Source organism: Eptesicus fuscus, chromosome 19 (genome assembly GCF_027574615.1).
Source record: "Eptesicus fuscus isolate TK198812 chromosome 19, DD_ASM_mEF_20220401, whole genome shotgun sequence".
NCBI classification, from domain to species: Eukaryota; Metazoa; Chordata; class Mammalia; order Chiroptera; family Vespertilionidae; genus Eptesicus; species Eptesicus fuscus.
In genome coordinates, this window is record NC_072491.1 from 48,052,451 (window position 1) to 48,075,338 (window position 22,888).

General features: G+C 51.6%; 2 protein-coding genes across 4 annotated transcripts in view; one reads left to right on the forward strand and one right to left on the reverse strand.

The window, feature by feature from the left end:
- The first annotated feature begins 10,522 nt into the window (after nt 1-10,522).
- CEBPD (CCAAT enhancer binding protein delta) lies at nt 10,523-12,265 on the forward strand. Its single transcript, XM_054708423.1, has one exon. The coding sequence runs from the start codon at nt 11,110-11,112 to the stop codon at nt 11,896-11,898; it is 789 nt and encodes a 262-aa protein (XP_054564398.1). The 5' UTR covers nt 10,523-11,109; the 3' UTR covers nt 11,899-12,265.
- A 920-nt stretch (nt 12,266-13,185) lies between these two features.
- The window catches only part of SPIDR (scaffold protein involved in DNA repair), a 341,673-nt gene continuing 331,970 nt past the window's right edge, over nt 13,186-22,888 (reverse strand). For all 3 annotated transcript variants that reach the window (XM_054708421.1, XM_054708419.1, XM_054708422.1), the window contains 4 exons: nt 20,496-20,589; nt 19,557-19,677; nt 19,254-19,307; nt 13,186-13,807 (listed from right to left, as the gene is read on the reverse strand). In XM_054708421.1, the coding sequence (XP_054564396.1) occupies nt 13,643-13,807; nt 19,254-19,307; nt 19,557-19,677; nt 20,496-20,589 (434 nt within the window). In that variant the 3' untranslated portion in view covers nt 13,186-13,642. The remainder of the gene's footprint in view (nt 13,808-19,253; nt 19,308-19,556; nt 19,678-20,495; nt 20,590-22,888) is intronic.

Here is a 22,888-nt window from a genome sequence, read left to right on the forward strand (position 1 = left end):
ACTCAGGCATGTGCCCTTGACTGGAATTGAACCCAGGACCCTTCAGTCTGCAGGCTGATGTTCTATCCACTGAGCCAAACTGGCTAGGGCTTGCTGAATGTTTTTTTTTTTTATCATGAAATGGTGGTGTTGGGTTTTGTCAAATGCTTTTTTTTACATCAGTTGAAATGAACCTGTGTTTTTTTCCTCCTTTGTCTGTTAATGTTGTATATTACAATGATTGATATTTAGATATTGAACCATCCTGCATTGGTGGGATAAGTCCCACTTGGCCATGGAGAGTAATCTTAATATTATGCTGTTGAATTCTGTTTTCTAGTGTTTCGTTGAGGATTTTTGAATCAATACTTATAAGGGATACTGGTACCTAGTCGTCTGTGCTATAATCTTATTATTTCCTTCATTTTTTAGCTTTGGAAACTAAGTTTAGTTTGCTTAGTATACTCTTCTTTTCTAGTCCTTAATGTGTGGAGTTAGGTTATTTGTTTGCAGTATAGTATTCCTTTTTTTTAATGTAAGCATTAAAGTGTGGTCATCACTTTTGTTACATTCCTTAAGGTTTGGCATATTGTGTTTTGTTTTCGATGTCTCAAAGTATTTTCTCATTTCCCTTGTGATTTCATGTTTGATTTGGTTGTTTTAATAGTATGTTGTTTAATTTCAACATATTTGAAATTTTTCACTTTTCCTTTTTATTGATTTCTTATCTTCATTACATTTTGGTCAGAAAAGATACTTTGTAAGGGTTCAGTCTTTTTCAATATATTGAGACTTGTTCAGTGGCCTATCCTGGAGAATTTTCCATGTGTACTTTGAAGAATGTTAGTTCTGCTTTTGTTGTGTGGAGTGTTCATTAAAGTCTTGTTAGTCCTCTGTTTTCTTATTCTTTGTTGTAGATGTTCTGCCTATCAATTATTGAAAATGGAGTATTGTTATCTAACAACTTTTATTGTGGTTCAGTTCTGTCAGTGTTTGCTTCATAGATTTGGGGGATTTGCTGTTTGGTGTATGTATATTTATAATTGTCATATCTTTTTGGTGGATTGATCTTTTTATCTATATAAAATGTCTTCTTTGTCTCTCATGACAAGTTTTTATTTAAAGTCTATTTTCTGGTATTAGTAGCCATACCAGCTTATTGTTGGTTATTAACACATGAAATATATTCTTCCAACCTATCAATCTCAATCTGTTCTTAACTTTGGCTCTAAAATGAGTCACTTGCAAATAGTATATGACTGGATCATGTTTTTATTATCCATTCTGCTACTATCTTCCTTTTAATTGCTGAGTTTAATCCTTAGATTTAAAGTGATTTCTGATTAGGAAACACTTCCACACTTCTGTCATTTGTCTATTTATCTTCTATGTTATCATTCTTCCAATACTGTTTTCTTTTGATTTTGCTAAGGTACCACTTGATTCCCTATTTCTTTTTTTGTATGTTTTTAAGGTGTTCTTTTTTCTAGTGGTTACCCTGGTGATTATAATCAGCATCCTATATTTATAACAATGTTTTGAGTTGATACTAATTTAGTTTCTGCGCCTATAACGCCCCATTCTCTCTCCCACTCTATGTAGTCACACATTACATCTTTGTGTAATGTATCCCCATCAACATAGATTTATAATTATTGTTTTATGCATTTGTCTTTTAAGTCACATAATCAAAAACAGTTACAAGCCAGTATTTAGTTAGGTAGCCTCTTTCACCTGTGTTCCTTGGTAAGCCTTGTAATCTTCTGCTGAAAGTTGAACATTTAGAATATCGTAATGCAGTAACTCTTGAAATCACCTTTCCTCCCTCCCGAACAGTTTGCTGTTGCTTTTTTGAGGGTTGTAATTGTCCATTTATGACTGGCTTTTCCAAACTCTTTATTTTTTAATTTTTCGAATGACTGTATTCCTTGTCATATGTGATCCCCAAAATCCCTGTTTAGCTTAAACATCTGGCACCAAAAAGAGAAAACAAACACCTCTCCTGCACTTTGCAGGCTGGCCTTTAACTGGGGCACCCCTTCGGGTGCGCGGCCAGGCTGTCTGCACCCCGCCATAGCCTTCACTCCTGTTGGAGCCCAAGGATCTAGGTGCGGGTTCTCTCAGGGCGTGGCGTGTACATTGGCCTGAGAGGCCTGTAAAGCCTTATTCGAACCCCATCATCCTCCCAGCCTGCTCCTGTGCAGGCTGTTGATCCATCTGCTACTCCCCCATCTCTCCCCTCCGCACCAAGAGCCCAGGGGCAGTGTAGGTGTTTACATGCTCCTGACACTCGCCTCCCGGAAAGCTGCTGGAGCTGAGGGCAAAACAAAAGGAGACAGCGCCGGTCCCTCAGGCCACCGCCAGACCGGTGAAAGGCACAAGCAGTTATTTTTGAAACAAGGTCCACATCTGTACCGCCCCGGCCCGCTCCCTTGGCACCAGTGAGCCACGCCAAGAACTTCTATCGCTGTGGTTACTTCCGAAAGCTGGGAGGTGGGCATGGTAGGGAAGTAAAAACCTGAAGCACATCAAATCTTCAGAGCCTCTGTGGGGCACCAGTCCGTTTCTGGGAGTACAGGATGGGAATCCAGAGTCCAGCAAATGCAGGTTCGGTCATTTCTTTGGCCAGCTTATTGGTTGCTTCCGTGGAGGCACTGATTCCTGGAGGGTCCTGCGGAGGCATGGTCTGGGACTCCACTGAGAGGATCTTCTTTTACTCGTGGTTGTCAGCTTCTGAGTTGAGTTCCTACATGTATTTGCAGATCACTGGATAAGGCACAGAGATGAACTGATTGAGAAGCCAACTGCGAAGATTTACAACTGAGAAATGTAGTGCTTGTACACAAACACCCCATAATGTCCAGCGAGGGAGTCACTGGCCCTAGGAGAGGCTGCCTGTGACCAGGCCTGGACAATCAGGAATTATTCTCTAGAACATTTTCTAGAACAACACTCTAAACAAACTGTGGTTTGTTTGTTTGTTTTTACTTTATTTTTCTTCTTGACAAAGGTGTCTCCATTCTCATGCCACCTTTGCCCACCTCCGCCCAGCCCCCAAACCCCTTCCCTCTGGCCATCGCCACACTGGTCACCCTGACTGTGGGTTATGCATCTATGTTCTTTGGCTAATTCCTTCACCTTCTGTCATCCAGTGTCCACGTCCCCCTTCCCCTCTGACAGCTGTCAATCTGTTCCGTGTATCCATGCCTCTGTTTCTATTTTGTCCATCAGTTTATTTTGCTCATTAGATTCTACATACAAGTGAGATCATAAGGTATTTGTCTTTCTCTGATTGGCTTATTTTGCTTAGAATAATAATTCCAGGTCCATCCATGCTGTTGCAAAGGATAAGAGATCCTTTTTCACTGCTTCATAGTATTCCATTGTGTCAATGTACCACCAATTTTTTTTTTATCCCCTTAGTTACTAATGGGCACTTCGGTGGTTTCCAGATGTACACTTAAACCTTTTATCTGGTTTGAGTTTGTTCTTGTGTCTGGTGTAATTTGGTGGTCTAGTTTCATTTTTTTGCATGTACCTATGCAATTTTCCTAACACCACTTACTGAAGAGACTGCCTTTACCCCATGGTATGCTCCTGACCCCTTTGTCAAACATTGAGTAACCATAGAGACGTGGCTTACTTTCCGGGCTCTTATTTCCGGGCACTGATCTGTAGGACCGTATCTGTGCCGCTGCCAGGCTGTTGGATGACAAGGCCTGCAGTATAGTTTATCTTGTATGGGATGCCGCCAACTTTGTCCTTGTTTCTCAAGATCGCTGAGGTTATTCGGGGTCTTTTGGTTCCACGTAAATTTTTAGAATGTTTAGTCTAGATCTGTGAAATATGCCATTGGCATTTTACTAGGAGTTGCGTTGAATCTATGAATTGCTTTGGGTAATATGGACATTTTACTTTTTTTTTTTTTTTCAAGAGAACCATTGATCAATTACCTCCTGTATGCACCCCAACCAGGAATCAAACCTGCAACCTGGGTATGTGCCCTGACTGGGAATCACCCACCATCTTTTGGTGCACAGGATGGCACTCCAACCGGCTGAGCCACACTGGCCAGAACAGTATCGATTTTATTTTATATTTTATTTATTTTTTTTACTTTTTATACTAAGTATTTTATTTGTATGCTGCTGCCAGTGTATATAAAATAATCATTCTTGTGAAATAGAAATTCATGAAAATTCAGAGAGGTAGATGTTAAGGACTGACAAAAGCAGAAGTCTGTATAGTATGGCGCATGTTATAGAGTAAGCTTTTTGTACAGGCTTCAGATTTAGCTCTCTTTGAATATTCACCGGTTCAAGAAAAGTGGTTTAGAACACCTTCAAAGTTCGTTTTACTACAAAAAGGAACAAACTTTCTGGGGTCTGAAGGGATTGGTACTTGAAGATACTCCCGTCGGCAGGGGGTCATGTTGAGCATTCTGCAGACAGAATTGTTGCCAGTCTGCAGCTGCCTGGCAAACCTTCACGCGGTGGAGCCCGGCCTCCGGCCGGAGCTGTTGAACCGCTTTCTTCATAGCGGTGACGCTGGGGAGCCAGACCTGGTGCTCGCGAGTGCCGGGCAGATTGGTTGGTAGCGGGTCGCGGGGGCCAGACGGCGGGGCCTCGATTTTAATGATGTTAATTTTTCCAGCCCATGAACACGGTATGTGCTTCCACACATTTGTATCTTCCTCAGTTTCTTTCTTCAATATCCTGTAGTTTTCCGAGTATAGGTCCTTTACCTCCTTTGTTAAATTTATTCCTAGGGATACCTTATTTTTTGTTGAAATAGTAAATGGGATTTTTTTTTTTATAGTTTCTCCTCCCCTCTGACAGCCGTCGGTCTAGGCTCTCTCCACGTTGTTAGTTTATTTTGCTTATTAGATTCCACATATAAGTGAAATCATATGGTATTTGTCTTTCTCTAATTGGCTTATTTCACTTAGCATAATACTCTCCAGGTTCATCCATGCTGTCTCAAGTGGTAAAATGTCCTTCTACGGCTAATATTCCATCGTGTAAATGTACCAGAGTTTTTTATTCACTCATCTACTGATGGGCGCTTGGGCGGCTTCCAAATCTTGGCTATTTTAAATAGCACTGCAATGAACATAGGGGCGCACATATGCTTTTACATTAGTGTCACTGGTGTCTTCAGATATATTCCCAGACGTGGAATTGCTGGGTCATAAGACAGTTCCATTTTTCATTTTTATGAGGTAACTCCACACTGTTTTCCATAGTGACTGTACCCATCTGCATCCCCACCAGCAGTGCCCGAGTGTTGTTCCCTTTTCTCCAGATTCTTTCCAACACGTGCTGTTTGTTGATTTTTATTGACCCTCAGGCTGGCTGATGGTGAGGCTCAGCCCTGGCCGTGGTGTGTGAGCTGCTGTGACCACAGGAAGCAGAATTTGCCTCGGCAGGTCCTGGTGCCGCCGAGATCGCCCTTCGGATGTGCTGTTTGTGAAGCTTATTAGATCCTGCTCTCACATCGTCTGAAGCTGGCATGGCCTGTGTGGGTGCTGACCCTCTGGGGGGGACTGGTGCAGGCCGATGTCAGATGCTGTCTGTGGCTGGCCCTGAACAAGCTATTTGGAGCTACAAGTGACCCACAGTTTGTGGCTGTCTCTGCTGGTCTTGGGTGCACATGGGAAGGACCAAACTGCACACCAAGGTAGGCTATTTTTTCCAGTACCGGTTCCAGGGGCAGATCAGCAAAAGCCCCAAAGTCATCCTGAGACCCGCCTCCACCTGCCTCTGCCTGTTGGCAGCCTGTTAGGCTCAGTCACTGAAAGAGCCCCTGGCAGATTTGGGAGACTGGGACTGGTGGTTTCCTGCAAGGGGGAGGTGTTGGCCTGGCTTCAGGGATGGTGGTGGCTGTGGACCTCACTCCAGAGTTAAAAGACTCAGTCTGTCCTGAATTTTTTCCTGACTTTGGCAGGGTGAACCCACTAGGATTCAGGCAGGTGGGGCCTCCGGAGTCTGTTGGTTGGATCTGTGGGAAACTGGGATGGTGGTTCTATTGGATTTCCATGGTGAGGAAGTGCCAGTCAGGTTCGCAAGAAAATGGGGTAATGGCCTCTGCCTCAGAGTCAGACCATTCAGTCATAGCACCCGGTGAGTCTCCCTGACTCCTACACTCTGGCCAAAGCAGCTAACTCCTCAGCAGGGCACAAGCTCCACAGGGCGGGGAGGTGGGAGCAGAAGGAGTCCAGAGGGTGTGGCTATTGCTTTCCTTCAAGCTGATGCCACAAGGAGGGGAGTGCTCCACTCAAGAGAGATGGCACCTTTGATATGGGAGAATGACTCAGCACAGCTCCCTCCCAGAGCAACAATTCCTAGACTTTCCCTGTGCCCTCCCTCTGTGAGAGCCCAGTGTGAGTGGCTGTGTACAAAATTTTGTGCGTTGGCCCTTTAAGAGGGTGCCCGTGTCTCCCCCAGACTCCTAGACTCAGACTCTCCCGGGTGGACAGGAACCCTGCTGCTTTTCACAGCCAGGGGTTATGTGGACACCCCCACAGGCTCCGGTGCGCTCGGCTGGGGAACCTGGCTTGGGGCTGAGGCCCATGCCTCTCCGGAACCTCATCCTCCCGCTGCGGGAGCAGAGCCAGTCCTCTTTGCATCTCCACCCTTCCTACTGGTCCCGATGCGGCTGCTGTGAATCCACGGTTATGAGGCTTCTCTCCAGCTCATCTTCAGTAGGTTACTCAGGATGATTGTTCTTTATTTTAGTTGTAATTCCAGTTTGGTCCTGAAAGGGCCTGAGTGTAGCTTCCACCCACTCTGCTGCCATCTTGAGGTTCCCTCCTCTGAGTCACTTTTACAATCAGAGATGTTGCTATTTATCCCCAATACTGCTCTCTGTTTGATCAAGAGAGTTGGTGATGTAGAATTTCTTAGAAGAGAGCTCCCCACTATTATCCCTAGGGTTTCACTCCCATCCCCTTACACACACATGCAGGCAAGGCCAAGTATTGTAATTGACACCTTGGACAATGGTGATTGGCATTTGCATCCAAATTTCAACAAAATATGAAAATTTTCAAATATCTGCATTTGATATTTGGCAATATGTGAGATGAATTATCCTGAGGAACCCGGTATGGAGATGGTTAATGTGGCTGAAGTCACGGAAGGCAACAGACAGGTGCTATTTTATGAAGGTTCTGGCAGGTGGAAGGTCTTACCAGCCACACAGGAGAGGGGAGGCCGAGTGCTCTCACCTGGACCATCACCCGCACAAACGGGGGCCAGGTAGGTCTGTGGGGGGATTCAGAGTTGAGCTGGGCATCTGCTGCTTTGGCAGGAAACAGATTTACCAGGAAAAAACTGGGCAGTTGAGGGCTCACACGTAAAAACTGAAACTCCATTCTGTTGGCCAAGAACCTCTCAAGTATTTTATGGAGCAGAACCTTCCTCTTCGAAGATCTCTTGGCAGCCATCTGGAGAACGGATTGGGTGGGGAACTGGTGCGTGCAAGCCTGCTGTGCCCTTCCTGGGGAGCAAGTGTGACAAGTGCCACCCAGGAAGTGCCTGGGCGGAGGCAGGAGGTGGAGGCGGGGCTGACAGGTGTGAGCCAAGGGAAGGAGGAATCCCCTTGACAAGAATGTGGGCTAGAAAGACAAATTGCTCCTCCTTCGTGTTTTATTAATGGGAAGGTGAGCAGGAATATGGAAGTTGGACACCTGACGCGCAGAATCAAACACCTGTGTTCAGCTCTGGTTGCTTCGTAACCCGGGGGCTCAGTCTCTTCGATTCAGAGGCTGGAGTAAATGCAGAAACGTCTGCCCCGTTTTTAATAAAACACACAGGCGTTCACAGTGCAAAGGATGTGTGACCCCAACACCCACTGGGTTTATTACTTTTTACCTTTGTCTTCCTTTACTCAAACTCATACATTGGGAATAAGGTTTATTAAAAAAAGACTGCATTTGTATCGTCTGACACAGACACATGGAAATATACCCTAAAGTTAAAATTAGCTCCAAGCAGAAGTTTAACAAAAGTATCTAATCTGCTAGTTGAGAAGAGGGCGCTAACGTCAACAGTTTTCTTCTTGGACCTTCATTTTGTTTTCGATAGCACTGCTCACAGGCCGTTTTCACTGTTTAGACTTTAATTCGAACGGCTGTTCTGCCCAGTGCTTGCCCGTTCGAAGCCCTCCAGGACGAGCCCGCACGTAAGGGAGCTGTGGTCACCCCAGGTTACGAACGAGCAGGGAAAGACCAGTTGTTTCCTCTAACCCTGGTGGCGCTTAGTAACCGTAGAGCACATTTTAAGCATTTTGAGCCGCTTGAATTTCCAAGGGCTGATGTGTCTAGAACGTCCGCGTGGACAACTCAGCTGTGCTCACCGTAGGAATGTCCTTGCAGACACAGGGAAATCCAGAGCTCCCAGCGGGAATGCTCTCTCACCGATTCCTCCAGGTGACGGTTCTACTCGGAATTCCAGAGCCCAGAGGAGGGTCAAGTAATTATTGGAAGCAGATCTCTAACAATGAGAAATGCTCAAGAACTACTTCATCTTTATCTTGAATAAATTATTAGTGGAGACATTCAAAGAAGTGACTATGAACTACTGTCACAGAAACGAAACTTTAAGTTGTTTTTATTATTTTTTTAAAAAGTCTTTAATTGGCCCTCAAATGTCATAACAAATCCATTATTGCGGATCTGTAATCTCTCCTCCCCCTTTTTCTGGAAAAGGCAGGAAAATTCTTTATATTAAATTTTTTTAAAAAGTCTTTAATTGGCCCTCAAATGTCATAACAAATCCATTATTGCGGATCTGTAATCTCTCCTCCCCCTTTTTCTGGAAAAGGCAGGAAAATTCTTTATATTAAATGGAATGATTTTTTAAATTTTATTTTTCCATCACAGTCCACATTAGTGTTATTTTGTGTTAGTTTCCGAGTACAGCATGGTGATTGGATAATCATATGCTTTACAAAGCGTTCTCCCTGACAGCTCCTGGCACCACAGTTATTAAAATATTATTGACTATATTCGTTATGCTGTGCTTTACAGCCACTTGACTTTTTTCTGTTAATCCTCACCTGAGGGTATTTGTCCTATTGGTTTTTAGAGAGAGTGGAAGGGAGGGGGAGGGGAGAGAGAGACAGACACCGAGTGGTTGCCTCCGGCACCAGAGCGGCACAGGTGCCTGGGATCGAACCTGCAGCCCTCCGGTGTGGGCCAATGCTCTAACCACTGAGAACACAGCCAGGGCCCAGTGACTATTTTTTAACAATCAATTTGTATTCTTAATCCCTTCGCCTTCCCACCTTTCCCCAACCCCCACCCCTCGGCTACCAGCACTCTGTTCTCTGTATCTATGAGTCTGCTTCAATTTTGTTTTTTTGTTCTGTTCTTCAGATTCCACATATAGTGAAATCATATGGTATTTTTCTTACTCTAACTTATTTCACTTAGAACAACACTCTAGATCTATACTTAACTAATATTCCATTGTACATGTGTACCACAACTTTTTTATTCACTTGAGTTGCTTCCTTATCTTGGCTATTGCAAATAATGCTGCAATAAACATAGGGGTGCATATATTCTTTCAAATTAGTGTTTGGGTGGGAAGAAAATTCTTAATTACGAAAATGCAGGCTTAGCATCTTTTTCAAGCCCATCCCAAAATGTCAAAGGGCATTCTAACAGTTTTTCTTCAATAGCATTACCTTGTAAACTCAACTTCGTCTTAGCAAATAATTTACTCTGATATCTGAATGTACTAATCATCTCACTGAGTTATTTTTGAGAATATGGTCCTTCCACATACATTTTTCATTTCCTAATTTAACTGGAGAAGGCTTTATAGTGTTTTTAGGGCTTCCTAAATAAACAGAACTAAGAGTTTGTCCTAGGCCTTTGCCCTGGGTGGGCATGAACCCACATTATGTGTATTCCTGGTCTTTACCCTTAATAGGCGATTAATGGTATCACACCCACACTGTGTACCCTGTGGGTAATTCTAAAGCAACATGCTTGTTCTTCTAGAAAACCCACCCAACACCCCAGCGTGTCCCTACGATCTACCTCTGGGGTGAAGGCAGAAGCTCTGGTAGCCGTTTGTGGATCACTTGGTGTTTGGACCCAACGCCTGGTGAATGAGAAGCCCAAGCCAAGAACAGACGTGAGCTGGAGCCCAGGTCTGAATAGGGGGGGTTAAAAGGAATTGATACAAACTGCCTGCCCCCAACTGCAGGAAACTGGGCGAACAAAGACAATACATACTGTCTTTCCAAGCATTTGTCAATGTGAAGGGCTACGGACTTAATTCCCCGCCAGACCTGCTGGTGTAACCCTTCTCTCCTAACGAGGGCCCAGCTGCTTTAGGTTCAAAAGAACGTCTGTCTGAAACCGAACCGAGAAAAAAGCCGAAACTGAACTTCGGGCTGAAGGAAGACGCCGCCGCTAGGTGGCGCTGCGTCAGTGCGAGGAGCAGCGGCCGTGCGGAGCCTGGAGCGGGGCGCGCCCGCAGTGCGGTTCCCCGGTGCTTCGTGCGGTCCGGAGCCGACCCGGTCCCGCCCGGCCTCGCGCTGCAGCCGACGGGGCGGCCGGCGGCCTGGGCTGCGACGCGACCCCTCCGCGCTCCGTCCCGCTCCCCGCGGTCAGGAGGCAGCAGCTGCGGAGCCGAGCGACGCCCGCGTCTGCAGGTCCCCGGCTCGGCCCTCCGGCCCGGCCGCCCGCCCCCGGCTCCCGCCTCTGACTATGGGGACCGGCCCGGGACGCGCGCCACGGCCCGGCCTGGTGCTGATGGCACTCGGGCTCGGAAGGACGCGGAGCGCCCAGTCCGCCCACAGGAAGGGGGAGCGCCCCGCGCGGGCGGAGGGAGGGCCATTCCCAGCAGGACGGCCCGGGCCGGTCCGGGCGGGGCCGGGAGGAAGCGCCGAGCGGGGGGAGCCGGGGGAGCGAGGCGGCGGCGGGCGAAGGTTCAAGGGGCGGCTCCGGGGGTGGCTCCCAGGCCGCCGCCCGCCGCCCCCCTCCGCGCCCCCGGGCGCCCCGCGGCCCGGAGCCGGGGCGGGGCCTGCGCGTCCGCTCGGGTAGAAAAGGCGGCGGCGGCCGGCCCCCCGGGTGACAGCCGCGCTCGCCCTCGGAGCCCAGCCGACGCCGCCATGAGCGCCGCCCTCTTCAGCCTGGACGGCCCGGCGCGCGGCGCGCCCTGGCCCGCGGAGCCCGCGGCCTTCTACGAGCCGGGCCGGACCTGCAAGCCCGCCCGCGCCAGCGAGCCGGGCGCCGCGGCCCCCGCCATGTACGACGACGAGAGCGCCATCGACTTCAGCGCCTACATCGACTCCATGGCCGCCGTGCCCACCCTGGAGCTGTGCCACGACGAGCTCTTCGCCGACCTCTTCAACAGCAACCACAAGGCGGGCGCGGCGGGCGCCCCGGAGCCGCCGCCCGGCCACCCCGCGCGCCCCCCCGGCCCGGGCCCCGCCGCCCCGCGGCCGCTCAAGCGCGAGCCCGACTGGGGCGACGGCGGCGACGCGGGCTCGCTGCTGCCCGCGCAGGTGGCCGTCTGCGCGCAGACCGTGGTGAGCCTGGCGGCCGCCGCGCAGCCCACGCCCCCCACGTCGCCCGAGCCGCCGCGGGGCAGCCCGGGGCCGAGTCCCGCGCCCGGCCCGGCCCGGGAGAAGGGCGCCGGCAAGAGGGGCCCGGACCGCGGCAGCCCCGAGTACCGGCAGCGGCGCGAGCGCAACAACATCGCGGTGCGCAAGAGCCGCGACAAGGCCAAGCGGCGCAACCAGGAGATGCAGCAGAAGCTGGTGGAGCTGTCGGCCGAGAACGAGAAGCTGCACCAGCGCGTGGAGCAGCTCACGCGGGACCTGGCCGGCCTCCGGCAGTTCTTCAAGCAGCTGCCCGGCGCGTCCTTCCTGCCGGCCGGGGCCGCCGACGGCCGGTGACGCGTGGCCGGCGGGGGCGCGGGGACACACCGACGGATACCTCAGACCCGCCGCGCGGAGCCCAGCGCGCCCTGCCCGGCCCGAGCCGCCGGCGCCGCACCTTCTCGGGACCCGAGGGAAGGGGAGCTGCGGCCTGGACTTGCCACCACTGAACTTCCAGAGGAGCGACACTTGTTTATTTTCCCTTAAATTATTTTTATAACGGTGGCTTTTCTACATCTTACTCCTGCTGATGCAGCTAAGGTACTTTGAAAAAGACTTTTAAGACAGTCCTTTGTATTGTAGGTAAGAGGGGAAGACGGAGCATGCTCACTTTTTTATATTAATTTTTACAGCATTTGTAAGAATAAAGGAGTTTTTGAAAGCAGCCTGCTTCCTGTATTCGCAGCGGCTCCTGCCCGCCGGGCCCGGGAGCCGCGGGGAAGGCGCGTTCCAGTCCCAGGTGCGCGGCGGCACCGGGAGGCCGCGCGGGCCCAGGTGTCACCCCGAGGCCCGCGGGCTGTGCGGGGGCTGCTCTGCCTGTGAAACACCCGGCGGCTCCGGCCGCGCGTTCCGTGTAACTGGCCTAAGCGCAGCGCAGCGCGACCACGCGCCTTCAGCTGGCCAGTTCTGGTGAAGGGGCTGCAGGCACAGGACCCCGCCTCGGGGAGGGGCTGACCGGGGCTCCGGAGGACAGCCGAGGGGCTCCCCGAGTGGAGTGGGTGCTGCAGGGGCGAGGGGAGGGCGGCTCCGGTTATTCTAAGCGCGTGTCTGACTCTCCTTGGCCTTCCTGGGACCGGCTGCTTTCACTTTCCTCGGTCTCTCGGGCCGTTTCGGTAGGTTTTCCGAGTGCGCAGGAATGCAGAACAGTCGTGTAGATGAGAAGGGCCGCCACAACGTTAGGTTCCAGAGTTTCTGGACAAATCATACAGCCATGGCCTTTCCCCAGTGACAGCGGGCACGACTTGGGGTACTGCGTCTATATTATGTAATTAATTAACTATGGCCCGTCTGGATTATATCGCTATAAGGGAGAAAACAAAACCTTGTGTCCAAAGCTAATAAATTCATGCTTTTAATTTAAATCTCTCCCCACAAAGCAAATGTTAACAGCCCACCCCCTTCAGTCTGTGATTTCGGCTCTGCGCACAGCATCCAGGCTATCCTCTGTTCAGTGTCCCTCTGATCACACTCGTTAACTTGTTCACACTTTATGGACAACGTTTTTGTATCTCTGATACAAAGTTCTCTAAAATATTTCCCCCCAAATACTAAAAGGCAAACAAAAACAAACAAAAAACCCTGAAGTGCAAAATGCTTAGATTGGACATTTATTGTAGCAGAACAGTAATGTAACAACATAGGACAAAGGGTTAAACTGCAGTGTATTCTTTGGGGCAATGTTAAACAAAAACTACAAGGCAAGCATGTTGAATGAGGGTAAAATTTAAATTTTAAAAAGCTCTAGAATTGCAATTATAGTTTCTCCTGCTACATTAATATTACTGCCTAAGGTAAATACAAAACGAAGACTTCAAGCTTATGTAAGCTTTATTAACAGATATGTCCCTAAGTTTGCAGGAAGGTAATAAAATATATATATCTAGTAGAAAAAAGTATTTTGATTTATAGTTTACAAAACCATTTTACTGACATGTGCCCCAGAAAAACTGTAAGTTCCATTTCAAGATGACAAAATACATTCACTTTGCCCACAGTGAACAACTGCAAGCCGCCAGCAGCACCCTGGCAGCCACCTCGGACCTCACCGACTCCGACGACAAGCAGTGGTGCCTGGAGGGGCCCTTTCTGCACTCAGCAGCTCGATTTCCTCCAATCCCAGGCAGCTGGTCGGGTGGGTGGCTACGGACTGGACAAAACAACTTAGCAACCCCACCTCCTTTCCGATGACGCTCTTCACTTCATAGCCCTGCAGTGATAAAAGGCATGCTGGTTAAAGCAAATAGCCCTTCATGTTTCGTTCCCAACAACACAACACGACTTCACATAGTCGAGAACAACATGGGTAAGGAGGAAAAAAGGGCTGTGATTTATTATGGCAAGGAAAGGGACTAATTTTTTCTGAAAACGGAATCGTGTTTTTCCACAAGAACATTTAAGAGGTCACTGATGGTGGCTAGTGGATGCAGCGATAAGCCTCTCTCAGCTGGCTGCCCTGGGAGAGGAGCCGAGGACTTGCAGGGGACAAGCCCTGTTTATTAGCTGCAAAGGCTGGGGCTGGGCGCGAATCATGCTTGCAGCTGCCTCCCACTTCCTTTGGGACACTTCCCCAATCTAGCAACACTTCTGGTCAAAGGATTCTCTGGTGTTTTGCCCCTAAACTTCCCTCTTCAATGGGGTACTATTTCTTTTAGACTTATACTGAGTGTTGCAAAAAGCTTTGTATTTGCCTTCTGTTTGGTGAACATCTTATGGTGATCAGTTCATCTTGGCCAAGTTTCATTTCTTGATGAAAACAGACTAGGAAGGTGTGGTATGCCCTCATTAGTCTCTCTAGATCAAGCATGTCAAACGCAAGGGCTAACGGGCCAAATAAACGAGGCATGCGGCCTGCGGGCCGAGAGTTTAACATGCGTGCTCTAGATCAAACCTCAGAACGTTGCCTCGGGGGCCGAGGTGGGCTAAGGCACCCTGGGTGCATCATCTCTGCCTTCCTGGAGGCGGGAGCCTAGGAGGAGCGCGTTCTTTCAGAAGCTCCTTTGCTGCCACCTGCAGAGCAACATCAGGAGCATCTGACCTCTCTGAGCCAGACCCTTGACAGATCTCTACCAGAGCTTCGCTCAGTGTTTTACAACGGAGGCACGTGTCTGTGGCTTCTCGGTGCCCTCACTGGTCTGAGCTGGGCTCAGTGACGCTTTTCAGGAACGGAGTGCAGTGGACAGGGCACTGAGTCAGTCCCAAGCGTGGCCAGGCCAGGTGCTCGGCTCTTTCTGCCTGCCTCTCTTGGGACCCAGACACGTGCTGGGTGGGTATCTGGCCAGAGCTGGGCAGGTCCCAGCCAATCGGAGCACAGAAGCCAGCGGGGGACCGAAGGCCTTCTGGGACTCCAGCCCAGCTTCTGGCCACCAGCTGACGCCCACTGGAGCGAGACGAGCTGTCCTGGTAGAACCCGGTCCTACCCACAGGCCTGTGCACAGTAAGTGTGGAAGCCACTGAGCTGTGAGATGTTAGTTTGGAAGCAGGAAGTATCGGGATCAGTCAGTGTGAGTGCGGCTCTAACGGCGGCTCACTGTCATCTCTTCCTTCTGCTAGGAGGCGGGCATGGTGTGGAATGCCTAACCCACTCATGCGATCTCTAAAGAGTTTCATTCTTAGTAAAAGTTTGTGCAAGGTAATGGAGTGATGGGGGAGGGAGAGTTGCTGGTCAAGACGGGGGAAGTGATGGAGCTGAAATATCTGAGGACAATGGTGGCAAAGGCCTTTCTGCACTTGGGATCATGTGTGACACAGACACCACTTTATGGCCCATCCTGGTCATCCCCTGAGGGCTCACTACGAGGCTGTGAGGGCCTGTCGCCGAGATGGCGGCGACCAGGGAGCTGCCAGGCTGCCTGTTGGAGAGTGAGCACAGGATGCGCAGAGGTCGCCACCAGCAAGGTTGGGCAGGGAGACAGGCAGCAGCCCCTTCTCTGTGGGCTCTGCCACTTAATCGCCTTGTGTGCCGTGTGTGTGTGTGTGTGTGTGTGTGTGTGTGTGTGTGTGACACACACGGCCCAGGCATTCCTTCACTTTTACTTGGGGTGAAAGTACGGAATTCTGACTTGAAAAAGGTCAGCAAAAAATCACTTTAAAAATGTCAGGTTTGGCAGCTACCATCTTCAATAACAACTATCCTATATAATAAAGAGGTAATATGCAAATTGACCGTCACTCCAACATACAAGATGGCCACCCCCATGTGGTCAAAGATGGCTGCCCCATGTGGACACAAGATGGTCACCACAAGATGGCCAGTAGGGGAGGGCAGTTGTGGGCAATCAGGCCTGCAGGGGAGGGCAGTTGGGCAGTTAGGGGCAATTGGGCTAGCAGGGGAGGGCAGTTAGGGGCAATCGGGCCAACAGGGGAGGGCAGTTAGGGGCAATCGGGCCGGCAGGGGAGTGGTTAGGGGTGATCAGGCTGGCAGCCAGAAGTGGTTAGGGGCAATCAGGCAGGCAGGCAGGTGAGCAGTTGGGAGCCAGCAGTCCTGGGTTGTGAGAGGGATGTCTGACTGCCCGTTTAGGCCCAAACCCACCAGGATCGGGCTTAAATGGGCAGTCGGACATCTCTCGAGGGGTCCCAGATTAGAGAGGGTGCAGGCTGGGCTGAGGGACACACACATGCGCGCGCGCGCACACACACACACACACACACACACACACACACACACACACACACAGTGCACGAATTTCGTGCACCGGGCCTCTAGTCATTTATAAACAAAGGTTAAATTATACATACTTTATATTTGGTGGCAACTAATACAGATAGGTAAAAACAATCACACCCACCAACAAACACGTATGTCCTCTCATATAAATGCATATGTGTGTAAGTATAAAATGTGTCTATTTTTAAAAGGTACAATATATGTTTTTAACTTTTCTTTTTCTGAAAGCTAAGGAAACAAAGTCCAAGTTTCATATGACTGAGTGTTAGTGAATGCACCGAGGGGACACGGACAGCAATGCCATTGCTTTCACCTCTGCAGCTGGACCACATTAGAGTGAAGGCGCAACACGTGCACTCGTGCATCCTGCCCAGAAGCAGTGCCTTCGTCCCAGGGCATGGCGTTACGGTTCCATAGAAAGTCAGATGTGATTCCTTGGATTTTGGCAAATGTGCATTCACCCAGAAAACAGATAGAATCCAGACTGGAAAACACATGGCTGATGTCTACACGGAAGTCTTTTTTTTCTTTAAGATTCCTTTTTTTTTAAAATCCTCACCTGAGGATATGTTTATTGATTTTAGAGATAGGAAAGGGGAGGGAGAGAGAGAGAGAGAGAGAGAGAGAGATATGGACCTGTTGCCTCCCATACGCCCCCTGCCTGGGGATCAAACCTACAAGCTAGGTGTGTGCCCTGACTGGGAATCGGATGCTCCAACCACCTGAGCCACACCAGCCAGGGCACACACACAAGTCCTTTTATTACCCATCTTCCAGCTGCCTTCCGGTTGGATGTAAAGCGCTGGTCACCCACCGTGAGTAACGCTGGGGGAGGGGGAGGAGCGCACGGAAATGAACCGCAGGCTTAGCATTTGCCTTACTTTCCTGGTGCCAGCTCTGAGAACAGAGAGCCTGCAAAGCTGGCACCTGAAGCTATCACACCGGTGCCCGCATCCAATGCACACACTCTAGCATCCCATGTACACATGAGCACACACAGCTGTATGAGACAAACACATGAACACTCCAGTACACACACATGCTCTTTTGAGAGAGCATTGCAATGGCGGAGTGTAATGTGTGGGAGGTGCCATCAGAAGGAAATCAACGGAGAAGAGCATCCTACAGGCCTCCCTGTCCCCCGCTCCCTGCTGAGAGTGGCTGTCCATCCCGCAGGCTGCCTGGAGGAGGCAGGCCACTGGGTGGGGAGCCGCAGGACCAAGTGGGAGGCAGGGCCTGGCCAAGGCTGCCTGGAGAATGCGGGCGAACCTGTGTCCATCTGGGTGGAACAGCGGCTGAGTTGTGCATCACTCCCAAGTGTGGCTGGTTTTGGTTTGTTAGGTTGTGGGTTGTGGTTCATTTTCCTCCGTGTTCTCCTTAAGCAGGAGTGTTACCAACACTTCCCCCCACCACTCTCCACTTCCCCGATACCCAGCTCTGTTCTCTTCAGCGCCCGCTGGGAGCCCCGCCTTGGAAACCTCCAATCCCCGGCCTTCCCAGGGCCACGCCCTTCTCTCTTCCTCTCCGCTCTCCCCCAGGCACTGAGAGATGAGGCAACGAGGTACTGCTGACTCATCCCCATTAGACACACAGACCCCACTAAGAACAGGAACACACACACGAGTCCCTGTTTCCCGACCCCACTCCCCAGTCTGGGCTGCCTACTACCTCTGCTAAGTGGTCACTCTAAGGAGGCCTCTCTGCACCCCACAAAAACGGGCTGGGAGCCTGCCGCCCTGTGCTTCCCTGGCAGGGCGTGTGGAGCTGCCCTGGGTGGTCGGGAGGTGAAAAAGGCCACGGGAGGAAAGCAAGGAGCCGTTCCTGGGCCACTGATTACTTACTTACACTCTACTTTGAAACGACCAGGGAATTCCTGTTTATAAGCCCTCCTGCAGCCCGGCCTAAACACCAACCCCTATTGGCACTGCAACCCCTTGTTTAGCGCAGGGGTGAGGGGTGTGGGGGAGGAGGGGGTGTCACCGAGTTGCTTTAAGGAGACAGGCCCAGGCTGGTGGGCTTATCCTAGGGCGGGAGCCAGAAACTCTTTTATTTTATACTCCACGGGCGACTACCCTGAGATCCGAGCGGGAACCGTATCAGACCAGTTTCTTCCAGATTCTGTGCGTGGACGGATCCCATCCCCATGTAATCCGAACTCGGAGAGTTCAGATGGAAGAACGGGACGCTGCTCCCGTCCTGGTGCCGCCCGCTCTGAGGGCAGGAGGGGGGCAGCAGGTGGCGGGCCGAGGGCAGCTTCCACAGGATGGACCACATCAGCCTGATTCTGCTGGAATCGGAGCTGGAGTTCGGCCAGGAGAGCCCGCCAGGAGTTCTGCCCGATCGGAACCCTGGCCCCGTAACCCCTGGGCTGGCCAGTCTGCCCCCCCTGATGTGGACCCCGGCCCCGGTCAGGGGGCTGTGCCTGGCACCACTCAGTGGTCAGCCCGGTGCCCTCCTCTGGGCTCAGCAACTCCCCGCCACCGCCCACCGTGGTGCCTGTCAGTGGCTGCGCCCGCCTCCGGGACAGCCTGCCTTGGTGCAAGGCCGCCTGTGAAGAGGGGAGCTCGGCCCTGAGGTGTATTCAGGGGGTGGCTTCTTGGAGGCGCACAGCGCTTTGCTAAGTCACACTGCAGTGACTCTCAGAAATAACGCTCATTACCCAATACTCCAACGGAAAAAAAGGTGTGAATCTCAGTCAATCCTGTTCTAGTGTGAAACCACGGCCGCGGGACTGGAAATCTCCATACTGTTCTCCTATAAACCGAGGCCTGCGGGCAGACTCCTGATTCTACTCTAGACCGAGCAGGAGTGACCCCAACCCCAACGGGAAGGCCCTGCTGCAGACATGGGCATCGGCCGGTGAGGAGCGCCGCCGGAGCCAGGCCTGGCACTCGGCAGGTGCACAGGTGTGCCGCGGGAGGGGAAGCTTTACCTGGGGGTGACCTGCCAGCGGAGGGCTGGGGGCACAGAACACATATCTGGCACTTACCCCGTCCTCACCGGCGGCGGAGCTCAGGAGCGCGGAGATACTGCTCTGCATCAGCTGCAAGGACAGACGCGGCCGGTTACAGGTTACAGCTCCGCTGAGCGCTGTCGGACAGGAACCACTGTCTCCCTTGGTGGCTCTGCCTCAAGGCCGCCAGCCAATGTGACTTTTCAGGTCCCAGGCATGGAAGGACTGTGGTCCTGGGGGTGAGTCCTCCGCCTCTTCCCAGGGAAAGAGCAATGGATGCAAGTGCCCCCCAGGCCAGGCGCCAGGGCGGCTCCGCGAGGGACCGGGGCGCGCACCCACCTTGACCCTCACTGTGCACCGGGGCCGCGCGGGGCAGGCCAGGAAGACCCGGAGGTGGCGTCGGAGGACAGGAGCGGTGACCACGCGGGAGCAGTTCGCGCAGGAAAAGGCGCCCCTGTGGCTGGGAAACAGGGAGGACGGGCCAGACACACGGGTGAGCGAGTGCTGAGCCGGCAGGGGGTTTCCGCCAAAACCAAGTTCCTGACAGCGCCGTGCTGAGGGACAGAGGTCGGCTCCCCGCTCGGGCGGATGGCGTGTGGCATGACCCAGGGACGGGCACTCAGCTGAGGACAGAAAGCATCCCGAGCAGAGGGAAGCCTGTGCCGCGAGGGGAGGCCGCTCCTCCCTGCCCGATGGGAAACCTGCTTTCCGCCATCAGCATCTGCCGCCCTCCTGCTGCCAAGTCCCCGGGATTCCCACTCTGCCCGCCTCTCAGGCCGACCCGGCGATGACCTGCGTGTCCACGATGCCATCCGGCCAGGAGGTGCCAAGGAGGCATCCGCCCTGGGCTTCTTAGGAAGCAGGAGCGTAAGGAGCCCCCTCCTCTCTGTCCTGTGACAGGTCCACGCGGGAGGCCAGAGAACGGCCTGGAGAGGACCCCCGAGGGGGGAGCGGTGCTGGGCCCGGGCCGCACAGCCGTGCACCCGGCTGCCCCCAGCCTGCGGGATCCCGTGCCCACGGAGGACAAGCTGTAAGGCGCCACGTTAGTCTTTATTCACGAGGACCCTGGCTTTCGCTTCCCCGGTAACAAACCAACCGAGGACACACCTGGCTCCTCTTTGCAAGACGGAGCTGCAGGAGCCGGAGAACCCGCCTGAGGAGACCGTGTCCACAGCCTCCGCCGGGCCTGGCGGGGGAGCGGCCCCGGGCAGGGGGCAGGTGGGGGCCTGGGACTGGGCGGCCGCCCCCAGGGCCTTTCAGGGGGCCCCGGCCCCTTACCTGTCTTGTGGGCTCTGCTTCAGCCGCTCGCTGCCGCACCGGTCACACACAGGCCAGGAGAAGGCCGTGCCCTCGTCCACAGCGGTCACGGTGCCTGGGCGGGGAGACAGCCAGCTCAGGGCCTGCCCTCGGCCTGTCTGTGCTCCGCAGGGCGCAGAGGGCAGCAAGGGCCTCGGGTTTTCCTCTCGCTTGTGAGTTTATATGAATGTCCCTAGGATTTTTATCATTTCCATGTACTGGACAACATTATAACAGTAAAAAGTAAGTTTTAAAACTGCCCACATTGCTACCTAACCGAGTGTTTTCATTTGTGCCTGATCTCTCTAGTTTTTCTCAGATGCACACGTTTTGGGGTTTACAAGCAAATCATCAGTGCCACGTCCCATCCTCCTTTCAGGCTGCTACGTACTATTAAGAATTGTTTTATCTGTCCTGCTGATAGCCCATCGAGGGGACGTGTCCTAGTTCCCCCAACCGTTCTCCAAACGACACGTGGGCTCCGAATTCCTTTGGCGGTTAAGCAGTGGTATCTTCCTGCCGAGACCCCTTCCCTAGGATGGATTCCCAGAAGCAGAACTACTGTGAGCAGCAGAGAGAGACACGCCTCTCGAAGGTGCTCCCCACAAGGCCTCTGAGCCCCTCCCCTCCCCTCGCAGAGCGCGGTCTCAGGCACTGCGTGTGGACACCACTTTAAGTGTCTGCCTCCTGAACAGGCACAACGGAATTCCTTACCTTGGTTTCCACTCCTTTGATAAGGAAACATAAATATTCTATTGGTTTGTTAGTATCTCTTATTCTGTGATTTCCCTGGTTTCCTATTTCTTTTACTCCCACATCTGTGATTTATTTTTTTCAACAAACATGTATACAATGCTCTTTAGTGTGGGATACATGTGTAGCACTAAAAACAATGATGAATGCTGCAATGCAGATAAACAAATAATGAGTAAAAATACCATGAAATATGGGATACAATGTTTGCAAAGGACAAATCTGATAAAGGACTAATATCCACAATCTATAATAATAAAAGCATAATATGCAAATCGACCGAACAGCAGAACGACCATCCGGGACCACACTATGACACCCACTGGCACCAGGCCAGCCAAGGCGGGTGTGATGTGATTGGTTGGGGGCTCGGCCATCACCCCATGATTGCCCCGCAGAGGGAGGCCCAGGCCACCCTGCGGCGGTGCTCGCCGACTGTGAGAGGGTGCAGGCCGGGCTGAGGGACCCCCACCCCCCAGTGCAGGAATTTCATGCACCGGGTCTCTAGTATAAAACAAACTTTTAAAACTCAAGAACACAAACAACCTGATTAAGAAATGGGTCAAAGGCCTTAACAGACATCTCACCAAAGGAGATATACTGATGGCAAACAAGCATATGAAAGGATGTCTAACATCTTATATCATCAGGGAAATGCAAATTAAAACAACTCAATGCCCAACTGCACCCCTACTAGAATAGCCCGAGTCCGGAATGCCGACACCACCAGAGGCTGGTGAGGACGGGGAGCAACAGGAACCCTCTCTCACCGCCGGGAATGCGAAACGGCGCAGTGACTTTGGAAGGTAGTTTGGTGGTTTCTTATAAAACTACACACACTCTCACCACACGATCCAGCAATCAGACTCCTTGGTATTTACCCAAAGGAGCTGAAAGCTTAGTCCACGCAAGCGCCCGAATACAGATGTTTACAGCAGTTCTGGTCACAATTGGCAAAACTGGGAAGCAACGATGATATCCCTCAGGAGGGGAACGGATAAACGAACTGTGGCCCATCCGGACACGGAATACTATTCACGCTAAAAATGAGCGATGAAGCCATGCAAACACATGGAGGAAACTTAAGTGCATGTTGCTTGGTTAAAGAATCCAGTTTGAAAAAGCTATGATTCCAACTATACACGGACATTCTGGAAAAAGCACAACGATACGAACAGAGGATGAGTGGCCGCCGAGTGTTCCTGGGCGGGAGAGATGAACAGGGGCGTGGAGAGGACTTCTACGTCAGTGAGCTGTTCCGCAGGATACCGTCATGATGGGTACGTGTCATGCAGTTGTCTAAACCCAAATAAAGGACAGTACCAACACTGACCTTAACGTAAACTATGGCCTTGGGCGATTAGGATGTGCCCCACTGTAGCTAATGTACCACGCTGATGGGGGATGCTGATAGTGGCAGAGGCTGTGTGTGTGTGTGTGTGTGTGGGGGGGGGGGAGAATAAGGGAAATCTCTGTGCCTCCTGCTTACTTTTGCTGTACACCTAACACTCCCATAAAGTAAATGCTAAATTGAGAAATGGAACAGACCCTGCAGAGGTGCAGAAGAGAGGCCCTCTCAGCAGGCTCGAGCGTCAGGGAAGGCTTCATAAAAGAAGGGAACT

What these genes read in the sequence shown, in the direction of transcription:
- CEBPD (XM_054708423.1), top strand. Translation starts at nt 11,110, where the DNA reads ATGAGCGCCGCCCTCTTCAGCCTGGACGGCCCGGCGCGCGGCGCGCCC.